The sequence below is a fragment of the Scardinius erythrophthalmus genome (assembly GCF_964197995.2).
Source record: "Scardinius erythrophthalmus genome assembly, chromosome: 15".
NCBI classification, from domain to species: Eukaryota; Metazoa; Chordata; class Actinopteri; order Cypriniformes; family Leuciscidae; genus Scardinius; species Scardinius erythrophthalmus.
In genome coordinates this window covers 36,935,025-36,947,091 of record NC_138235.1, presented here as the reverse complement: position 1 = coordinate 36,947,091, position 12,067 = coordinate 36,935,025, and the positions used below count along the sequence as shown (strand labels likewise).

Sequence of the window (12,067 nt, the reverse complement as noted above, 5' to 3'; positions counted from 1 at the left end):
ATCCTCGGAGGAAGCGTTTGGCAGGGTGTGCTGGGATTAATTTAGTGTCGGCGTGTCCCGTGAGACTCAATCACAGGTCCCGGCGCTGCTTTGTTCTGCCTGTCATATTAACACCTGTGCCAGCCCGCAGTTCTCCAACATGAAGTGACTAAAAATCACTCCGTTTCCCGGAGGTGATGCCGCTTGTTATTTGCACTGATGTAATTGGTTTGCCGAAGGCTTCACCTCTGTAACGAGACTCGAGTAACGAATGCGAAAGATCAAACTGTTCTGACATCCAATTGATGGGAAATTTTTTTTTTTTTTTTTGCACACTTTCAATCAGCCTGAAAGTATGAACTAAAATCAACATGTTCCTTATTTTGGACTTATTTTGCTCAATTCATTAGTGCACATTATTTTAAATAAAATGAATGTTTGCCTCTTTAATCTTTCATTACAATGTTATTTACTTGACCAATGTTCTGATAATTTACTCACCCCCACGTCGTCCAAGATGTTCATGCGTTTCTTTCTTCAGTTGAAAAGAAATTGTTTTTTGAGGAAAACATTCCAGGATTTTTCTCCATATAGTGACTACAATGGGGTCCAAATGTGAGTTTCAGTGCAGATTCAAAGTCTCGACACGATCCCAGCCGAGGAATAAATGTCTTATCTAGACAAACCATCAATCATTTTCAAAAATAAATAAATATTTATATACTTTTTAACAATAAATTCTCATCTTGCACCTGCTCTGCTCATTACGTAATCACGCTGAAAGGTCATGTGTGTTCCAGTTAAAAAAATGTAGGGAAGGGAGATAAACTCAAAATTGTTCGACATCGTTTTACCTTTTATTTATTTATTTATTTGTAAATGGTGTATGACTTAGTATTTGCATATTCGCTTTGTAAACACTTGGTCGGTACTTACGCCTATGTCACGCTTGACCTTTCAACGTGATTACGTAATGTGTGGCGCATCACAGCTAGTGCAAGACGAGCATTTGTGGTTAAAAAGTATACAAATGTTTTTTTTTATAAAATGAAAGATGGTTTGTCTAGATAAGACTCTTATTCCTCGGCTGGGATCGTGTAGAGCCTTCAAAGCTGCACTGAAACTCACATTTGGACCTTGAACCCTTTGGACCCCATTGAAATCCACTATATGGAGAAAAATCACAAATAATGATCGGTTTGAAAAGGAAACCCCTCCATTGAGCTGCTCTAAAAGAGGAACTTGGCTTTCATCCACATGTCCGGGTTAAAAAATCCTATTTTTTTAATGGATAAAATCACATCCTGTTCTTAGAATTGCACTGAAAGCATCTATATATCTTGCAGAACGTCTGAATGGTGTTGGCCGTTCTAGTTCTCTCAGAAAGCCTCTCGACGATCTGAGCCTGTTTTCAGCAACCCGTGACCACTGTGCACTTCAGTTCTCGCCAGCCTGCTGTTTCTGCAGCGTTCCCGGTGTTCACAAGCCTCTCTGTTCATGTGCTTGCCAGTGTTTTATGCTGGAAAAGATTTGAATCCCCTGGAGAGAGGCCGGTGTCAATCGCCGCAATTACGCCATTCAACAAATGCCAAATGTCTTTGTCCCTTTAGATTCGGATGCAGGTGCTGAAAAGCAGAAATAAGCCTTTTAAACTGATCTGAGATCAGCTCCAACATCATTATCCAGAACGTTTTCTAACAGGAGGAGAACATGCATGGAGCTGCATGGCAATATACATCACTACATGTGATTTTCTTGCAAATCAATATGCATTTATTTATTATGAGTCTACTGGTCATCATTTTCCTCTATCAAAGCTGTACGATGTTGGAGAAAACTGATATTGCGATATTTTTTTTTTCTGCAGTATATATTAGGATATGAAAAGATACAGGAATTTTTAATGGATGAATAGAATAGCTAAATTTGGAAACAATGAATCATTCTAAGAGTGAGTAGGATGATTTATTTTGGGGGGAAGAGCATATGCATAATAAATAATAAAAAAAAAAAAAAAAGTGGAAATATTTTATTCTGATTTTTTTTTTTTTTTTTTTTTTCTGTGCCAAATCTTGGGAAAAACTTGAAAAATGCGAGTGTTCACACTTGGGTTTGCCTTTCCAAGAAGCAAATCAAACCTCTTTCAGTAACCATAAAGTTGAAGGGATTTAAGAAAACAACAATTTTCCACTTGAGTTTTTATCGGCCGCATTCCCAGTTTTTTTCACCTTTTCATTGACTATAAAATAATAACAATATTTTATTGTGAATCATGTTAGATAAAAAATATAAACCACCTTCAAGATATAATGTAATAATACTATTTCTTCATTTTCTACCGGTAAGCCATCAAGCATTTATTTTGACGGGTTGCAAGCAAATAAAAATATGCGCTGCTGTGATTTATTATTATTATTATTATTATTATTATTATTAAATAAAAAATGAAACCAAAGAAATATATTGTAATAATACTATTGTTCTGTAATATAAAAAAATCGAGTAATAAAAATACTACTAATATTTACTTAATTTCTTAATTTATTCTTTTTTTTAATTATTATTATTTTATTTTTTTCTTAAAATATTATTTTATGTTAAACCATCACTTCACTGAACTTTTATTTTGACGGGTTACTGTCAATAAAAAAATGCGCTGCCAGTTTCAGAAAGCACTGTGTTCATTTACACGCATGCAGTCTGAACCCGCTTCACTCTGAAACCGGTAGTGCATATATTTATGTAATTAAATCACAGCCCGCATGATTTTGACAATTGCACTAAGAAATAACACAATATCAGTTAATTTTCATATATTGTGCAGCCGTAACCTCTGTTTGTGCTGCTCAGGATATGGTGCGGCGTGGCGAGATCATCGATGACGTGATGGACGACGAGTTTTATCTGCGCAGGCTCGACGCTGGACTCTTCGTTCTTCAGCTCATCTGTTATATCATGGTGGAGATGTGCAGTGCTGGCGTTCCTCAGGTGCGTCACACACAACCCTCGTCACACAGGCATCGTTTCAGGTGTAACTAAAGCTGAACGTGTTTAATTCTGCGTGTCTTCTCCTCCAGTTACAGCAGAGAGTCCATCAGATCCTCAATCTCAGGGGAGGATCCGTCAAAATCGTTCGTCATATAATGAGAGGTAAGATTATACATTATATTGTGAGCTTTTAAAATGCATATATCAACATCTAAAGAGAAATTATATTTTGCATAAATAAAATAAAAGGATATTTTAATGACCATGACTATGATTTTAACATAAATGTGCTTATTTCTGAGATCCACACAATCCCATTTTATGTAAGCTAGCTTATTTAAAGTCCCCATGAAATCAAAATATGTTTAACGTGCTCCAAACAATGACACAATTCACATTTAGAAGATATAAACGTTCAAAACGTACAGTCTCTCACTTATTCCAAAATGGATCAATGATTTTGATGACATCACTCTGCACTTCAGCCTCTCATCAGATTTTCTGTCCAATCAAATGCTCTCTAGAATCTGAAGCTCCGCCCCTACACTATAAATAGACGCTGACGCTACACCGCACACTGTGGCTAACGAGCCTTCATCAGGGTGTCGGTAGCAAACACACTCCGAGTCCTTTTAAACAACAGTTAGTTAGTCATGTGACAATCACCTGGCTACGTAATATACAGTAGTCAGTATTTCAAGTGGTTTAAAAAAGTTCATCAAAGTTGTCCTAAGAGAAGAATGGGTATTGTTCAAAATTAATGTATAACTTTGATGAAAGGTTTTGATCCACTTCAAATGTTGACTTCTGTAGAATAGTCACAATAGAGAAGACATTGTTAGAAAAATAGAGAATAGCTCACCAAAACATAATTAAACCCAACATATGTTCTAAAAAGAAAAAGATATCAATGCACTAAAGTGTAACAAATCAGAATCAACAATGTATTCTAATAACATAATTCTACAAAAAATAATTACTTATATATATATATATATATATATATATATATATATATATATATGTGTGTATATGTATATGTGTATATATATATATATATATATATATATATATATATATATATGTATATATGTATGTGTGTGTATATATATTCTTCTAGAATAATCATTTTTATCAAGTAATTTCACTTAAATGGCAATTAATAGGTGATTTTTATTGCCATTTTAAGTGAAATTACTGAACTCAAATATACGAGCTTCATAAAAATGATCATTCTAGAAGAAAATTTCAGATGGCACTTATATATATGTGTGTGTGTGTGTGTGTGTGTGTGTATATATATATATATATATATATATATATATATATATATATATATATATAAATACAAGTACAACATCACATAAGATATCAATGAAATGACCGATTTTATATTAGGCCTTGCAAACCTTTAGCACTCAGTGTTTTCAGATTCGGTTCAGTAGTCCGGTCTCTGTAGAAGTGTAACAGTATCAGGTGTATTGTGTGAAGCCGGTGAAGAACACACTTCCGCAGGCGATCAGCACATTCCCTGTTGCTAAAGCAAAAGGTTTGCTGTGCGCTGCAGTGCTCCTCGCTAGCGGCGTATTTCACTCGCACTTCCATCCATTCTCTCTCTCTCTCTCTCGAGCGATATTACTTGTTCGGCTTCGCCCACTCTTCAGCCCACAGCACCTTGATTAAGTCTTGACAGCTCTCTCTCTCTCTCTCTCTCTCTCCCTCTCTCCCTCCCTCTTTTTTAACCACTATTCTTTCATACTTCATCCAGTATTTCTCTCGGAAAGAACCCAAATCTTCTTTGATTTTGTTTTTATTAAAGTTTAGCGAACATTGTGTCTGGAGGTAATTTTGTGATGTCGTGTTTCATCCGGATGATGTGGACTGAAAATATTTGTGATATAAAAAATTAGCAGCAATGCATTTTTTATTTCGCAATTAAGTTTCCTGATCCTTTTTTGTCTTGCTACTTGCAAGTATAAGAGTGTTAAGATGTAAAGGACTCAGTGGTAGAAGTAGTTGTAAAGTCTGAATTTAATTTACATTAATCAGTTCTTAAATCATTTCAGTTAATCGATTTAAATCTCTGGTTCAACGATTCACTCGTTATCACTATAAAATACACTTGCCATGCCATTTTCTATGTATTATAATGTGTTAGAAGAAACAAAACAAACACACACACACACATATTTGAGATATTTCCCCCCTAATTTGATTCTTTTTTTATTAAAATTTTTAGAAACTTTTCCTATGCTAATTGAAATTATAGTTTTACATATGTATGAAACTGACAGTATCTTATTGAATGATAGAATAATTGAGTCATTCATTCAAATGATTCATTCAAGAATCTAGAGTCATTGAATCATCGACTCTCCCGATTTGTTCAAAAACGCTGAATCATTCAGTAAAAAACTACAGAGTCAGAAACAGATCTTTGTTTGGAACTATTTCTGTTGGAGAAATAGAGCAAAAGCAGTCAATAATTTGGGTCTAAAATTTCGCATCAATGCATTTTTATTTGGCCATTACTCTCCCGATCCTTTTCCCGAGTGTTAAGATAGAGCCTGTCAATTAATTGATTTAAATCTCTGGTTCAAAGATTCACTCATCAGTCTAAAACACAATTGCCATGTATTTTTCATGTATTAATTTGTGTTTAATACAAAAACACATACATATGACTATTGTTTAAGAAGGGTTTCTTTATCTACTGCTTATTGGAAAGCAGAAGACCTTTCTTTGTGCTCTTGTTAAATTGTGCACTTCCTTCTCGGCGTGAACATTAATGATTCATCAGAGAGAGCACGTTTCCACCTGAACTCTGCTTTAGCTGGTGACGGAGATGAAAACTGCTGGCGGTAATGGTCAAGAACGCACCCTTCCTGTTCAAAAGCACAAGCGTTGCTCTTTAGAAAGCTGCTATTAATGTGAGCTAATGGTGTCTCTGCTAGAAGTGGTACATGCGAGTCGTTTAACTAAATCTCCATCCCCATTTAACTGTCCGTTCACTGCAGATTCTCCAAACTGCTGTGTTTTACAAGCAACGTATTTTAAGCCAAATGTATTGAAATTGGAAATGCGTAATATTTTGGTGAATATATGTAGTGGTCATTTAGTTTTTTTTTTGGTGTATGTCTGATTAGGATGATGATATCATTTATTTTTTTAATTTATTTTTTACAAATGTCACTTTAAAGGGGTGGTATAATGCCCTTTTTACAAGATGTAAAATAAGTCTCTGATGTCCCCAGAGTGTGTATGTGAAGTTTTAGCTCAAAATACCCCACAGATATTTTTATATAGCATGTTAAAATTGTCACTTTTTGAGGGTGAGCAAAAACGCACCGTTTTGTGTCTGTCTCTTTAAATGCAAATGAGCTGCTGCTCCCGGCACAGAGGGCGGAGCTTCAAGAGTTTGTGTCCTTTTACCTCACACAGACATGCACTGAAAATTTCAACAACTTTTAGTCTTTTATGTTCAAACCGGATTCAGACAATGATGGAGAGACTCAAGAATAAGTGACGACATGTAGAAGCAACAGGACATTTCTGAACGGTTAGTTGATGAATTTATGTAGCTGATGTGTAGTTATCTTCTAGTCATTGATTAGCATATTCTGTCTTGATAATCTATAAATCGTGCTCCAGGGGGCGGGGTTTATGTAAATTCTAGGGTTGGTGATGTCACTAACCCGGAAGGAAGTTCGTGTAGTCTCTACCAGCCGTTTGTTGTAGTCCTTAAAAAGAGATTTCTGTAAAAACAAATATCTCCCTTTGCTTTGAACTTTGAGCGTTGTAACTTTGCAGATGTTGTTTATGTTCAAACAGCAACATTACACACTAACTAAAGTTAGAAAAGTGAAATCATAATCAACCACCCCTTTATTTTTACAGTTGATTTATATTTTACAGACAAACATATTTTCAAAGTGGTCAAATGTATTTTTCTGATTTGGACAATCAATCTATGAAACTCTTCGAAAGCCCTTAGTTTTCCATCTTCACTGCTGGAAATTTAAACCGTTTGATGCTTTAGATTTTTTTCCCAGTACATCTGATTGAAATCTCAAACCCACTGGAAGCCTTTGTTGGCATTTGTCACGGTTTGTGGTGTCCTTCAGACTCGTGACGGGTTTAATCCGAGCCGCAGGTCTGGAACAGTCTCAGCTGCTGGAGGAGTGTGTGTGTGTGCGAGTGTGTGTGAGCGTGTCCCAGCAGCTGGTGTGGGCGATCTCTGCTGAGAAATTGAAGATTTCACCTGCCCTCTGTAGCAGCTGTGCCCGTGTCAGAGCCGTGCCCGTGTCCTGGGCATCGCGCCCGCAGGTCTCTCAGTTCTGCAAATGTGCTTACACCGTATTAAAGGCAATCACGGGGAAAATGAAAACAAATGTTACACGAGGAATCAGACAGGTTGCGTTTGCTCTGCGGTTTAACTGTTATTGCCGTTTGTTTACTGGTTTGACTGATGGAAATGTTCCATTTCATTTTCTGCACCATGGGAAAATAGTGCAAATCTGTCGTTCTATCTGTCATCCATCCATAGATTGTTCTGTCTATCCATCTATCTATCCATCCATCCTTCCATCCATTATCTATCCATCCATCTATCTGTCCATCCATCCTTCCATCCATTATCTATCCATCCATCTATCTGTCCATCTATCCATCTATCTATCTATCTATCTATCTATCTATCTATCTATCTATCTATCTATCTATCTATCTATCTATCTATCTATCTATCCATCTATCGTTCTATCGTTCTATATCTATCTATCTATCTATCTATCTATCTATCTATCTATCTATCTATCTATCTATCTATCTATCTATCTATCTATCTATCTATCTATCTATCTATCCATCCATCTATCTATCCATCGTTCTATCTATCTATCTATCCATCTATCGTTTTATCATTCTATCTATCTATCTGTCTATCTGTCTGTCTGTCTGTCTGTCTGTCTGTCTGTCTGTCTGTCTGTCTATCTATCTATCTTTCTATCTACCTGTCTGTCTATCTGTCTGTCTATCTATCTATCTATCGTTCTATCTATCGTTCGTTCTATCTATTATTATATCAATTGTTTTATCTATCTTCTTGCAGAATGTGTGTGCATTAGCTAAAAAAAAAAAGTGTAATTATTTTTTTTAAACTTTTTTTCTGTGTAAGATTTAAGCCAAAGCTGCAGCATTTCTACCATTGTTGTCAGGTGTTATTGGTAATCTGCTATAGTTTCAGCTAATGGCCTGATAAAAAAAAACGCTTCTACGCAGGAGATCACTGGCAAAACCAGGTTTATCTGCTTTGTTTGACTGCAGAAACTCTGAAATGAAAACGCCTACAGAAGCCTCGACGCACTTCAAGGCCACGTTTGAGTCACAGGGAGTGTGTGATTGTGTTGTGCGCGTGACCTTGCGTGTGTGTGTACTGGTATCAGTGGGAAGCTCCTCTGCAGTGGGATGAAGTTTCCAGCATCTCACAGCTCATAATGGATAATCCTCTCAGATCATCCGGCATGCAGACTCCTCAATCCTCCCTCTGTGTTTTTCCAGCCACTTTCTCCAGCCCTCGGGCTTCTGTTTTAATGTGCCACTTAGCTTCTTTTTTTTCTTATTGCTTTATTTATTTATTTAGTGTTGGGTTTGATCCTCTGTCCCAGGGCTTGAGCAGGGCTTAGAAACTAATCCGAGAGCATGTCTACCTTTACGCGCTTGCCGCTTGTGGTGTACACTTCTCAAAAACCCTCTGTTGAAGTCGGCATGAAATCAAAATGGACCCTATTTCCTTTCTTGATGCACATTCCTGGTCTTATTGAGAACGATTTATCAATGCTGGTTATTCTAAATATAGGCGTTCATATAGCCAAGGTCATTGGTTTGATTCTGCAAATGCAAGAACTTACAATGTAAACTGTACCTTCAACGCAATGCAAGTTGCTTTGGATAAAAGCATCTGTAAAGCATCATAAACGTAAATGCTAATGCAAAAGTGCCATAATAAATAATCTTTTTTTTTTTAGAATATTTTATTTTAGCTTTTGAACTGTTACATAAACAAAAGAAAACAGACAAAAAACTCACACAGCTTATTGCACAAAATAAGACAGAGATTAGTCCAAACAAAACAACCAAACGTCAAAAATAAATAAATAAATAAAATAAAAATACACACAGTACAATGGGATGATACAGGATATCGTAAATATACGGTATAAAGTCTCACTCGAGAAGAGAATCCAACCGGTCTATTGAAGTTTCTTCCATATAGCGGAAAAAGGGTTGCCAAATTTTATTAAATACTTTACTTTTTTTTCTTAACCAGTATGTTATTTTTTCCAGTGGTACACAGTTATTAACCTCAGATAACCATAAATTTATAGGAATAACAGTATCAGATTTCCACTTAATTGCAATGCACTTCTTAGCAATTATTAGCAGAATTTCTGTGAGTCTTATGGCATAATCTTGTGTAATATTGGAATTGGTGTAATTACCCAATACATAATAAATAATCTTTAAACAGTGCCCATTATGCTTTTTAACATTTTCAAGTTTCTTTAGTGTAATGTTTAGGTCTATCTCCGCTGAGTTTCGGTTCATTGGTCTTGAAAACCAAGACGGCAGAAAGTGCTTCTTGTTTGTTTTCTTTATTTTACAAATGCACAACGTTTTGTTGTTATTGTGAGTTTGCACAAATTAAAATAGTTTCGAATGAGGTATTGCTCTTATCTGTATGACTAAAATGATGGAGTATTTGAAGTTGTTTCCGCTGTTATCAGAAAAAAGTGCGAGTGATCGCGCCGGCGCCTCCATGTCATGCAGTAAATGGAAACGCTCTAGTACTTTAGCTTCCACACTCCGCACAAACACTGATTAGGACCCCGACGCGAAGCAGAGCTTGAATCAGCCTGAAGGGGTTGTATTCGCTATAACAACCGCCTCACTCTACATTATCCCGCTTATTACATGGCTACCCACCAAATAAATCAATAATTTGACACAAAATATTGATTTAAAAAGGAGTTTAATGATTTAAAAACGATTGTATTGCTTCCGCTAAAGAAAATAGTCCGTTCCGTCTCTACGGTTAGAATCCTGCGTCCATAGCAAGAAATAAAATAACAGACCGCAAGAAATAATTCAGACAAAAAATAAGACCGCATTCTACATTGGAATTCAACCAAGCCATGTAATAGCACTGATCAAACAACAAAAGACAAAGAGAAAATTCACTCGTTTTACACTGAATAAATGTTGTAACTATATTTGTAATGTATTTTATTTATAAATTGCAGTGTTATTTTACATTTCAATAGTTTCTGTACCTGAATAACTGAAAATCTTAAATTTAAATAATTTCTTTGTTCAGTTGTGTCTATTTGTTGCCATAGCTAATTTTTTATTTGTTGTTTTTTAATTACTGATTGTTTTACATGTCTTTAATAATGCTTGAAATTTATATTAGTTATTATAAGCTTATAATTTTTTTAACCTTATTGGAATCGAAATTAGAAATATATAAGAATCGGAATCGATAAGCAGAATCGAAATCGGAATCATTAAAATTCAAATGATACCCAACCCTAATTGTAGTCTTGAGTTTTCTTCCGGGAACGAAAATGTCTCAATATTCCTCATTTAAATAATTAATATGCAAAATAAAGGGGCGTGGCCTGGTTGAGTTAGTTAGTAGTGTGTTAAACTGGCGGTTATGGTAAGGGCCGGGACATTTCCAAAACACACTCGAAGTGCTTGACCAATCACAGCACACTGATCCAGCCGACCAATCAGAGCAGTGTGCTTTTCAGAAGGAGGGACTTCATAGAGACAGGAACTAAACAGAGCGTTACTGACAGACTGGGAAGAGAGGAGCTGCAACAATGGAGAACATGAGGAAAATAATGAACAATCAAGCAGGAAAACCTGTTCCTAGTAGAGCCTGAAAACAACATCAAGATATAGATCCTTTTTTTACTGCTCGTATGCTCTTATTTTTTTGTGTTGAAGAAACAGTGATAGAACAGAAACAACAGACTGAAATTCAAGCCGTTTTTCATTGACGACCGTCAAACCTGGCTTTTTTGAGTCTAAATACAGATGCTAATGCCATTTCAGAGCTTTAGTGGATGAGAACAATAAGGTCTCTTAAGCTCAGTCGAGGAGTGTTGTAAGTGTCCTCACTGCGCACATAAAAGTCTCGTTCTGAGCATATGCTGCTTTTATCGTAGCGTCTGTAGCCCTATGATTTCTTGGGCACCGTTCCAGCTCTCTGCAGGTTACAAGAAACCGGAGTGTCCCGAAATAGCCGGACCTCAATCAAAACGGCAGATTTGATCTGACTGAAGGACACGCTCTCAAAGGCACACATCAAACGGTCACGGATCTTAAAGCTATTTGCCCGTTTAAGAACGGTACTTCTTAAATCCCGGTACCTCAGACCCCAAACTTGCAGACTGAAGCCCAGTCTTTTTTCCCTCCATAGCTCATGCATGACGAAGGAGGTCTGAAAATAAACTCTGGTGGGCTGTCAAGTGATGTGTGACAAATTTTTTTTTTTTAATACTTTCAAGGATACAAATTCTCACTTTGATTTTTTTGGGATTAAAGTGTGCAGCCTCTCCTTTGAGACGGCGTTAGCGAGGGTTTCTTGGCAGGGATGGTTGGTGTACATGAAATTCATCCAAATTACTAAACATCCCGTTTCTTTTTTCCAGAATATGCAGAAAATATTGGCGACGGCAAGAGCGAGGAGTTTAAGGAAAGTGAGCAGAAGAGGATTATGGAACTACTTGAGACTTTCTAAAAATTCGGCTGGAGCTCGATGTGTTTTTTTTTTTTTTGTAGCATTTTTCCGTGTTATGGTTGACGACCATGTGATGCCATGTGGATTTTAACTTTCATCGTCATCCTGTCCTGAAAATCAGATTTTTAACATTTGCCGGGCTGATTGTATCCCGACAGATTGGATATTGCTATTGTATCTATTGATATCTGACACTTTTTGTTTGTTTATAGTTGTTTCTTTTTTTTTTAAGGATGGATATTTTGTGTCAGAACAACTTAACTTTTCTTGTAATAAAAGTTTGTGCTTTGG

At 36.2% G+C, this 12,067-nt stretch overlaps 1 protein-coding gene across 1 annotated transcript in view; it reads left to right on the top strand.

The window, feature by feature from the left end:
* Positions 1-12,067, top strand: part of ctnnbl1 (catenin, beta like 1) — a 55,516-nt gene extending 43,449 nt beyond the window's left edge. Inside the window, exons 14-16 of the mRNA XM_081386808.1 lie at positions 2,830-2,967; positions 3,057-3,129; positions 11,688-12,067. Coding sequence (XP_081242934.1) covers positions 2,830-2,967; positions 3,057-3,129; positions 11,688-11,776 — 300 coding nt within the window. The 3' untranslated portion in view covers positions 11,777-12,067. The remainder of the gene's footprint in view (positions 1-2,829; positions 2,968-3,056; positions 3,130-11,687) is intronic.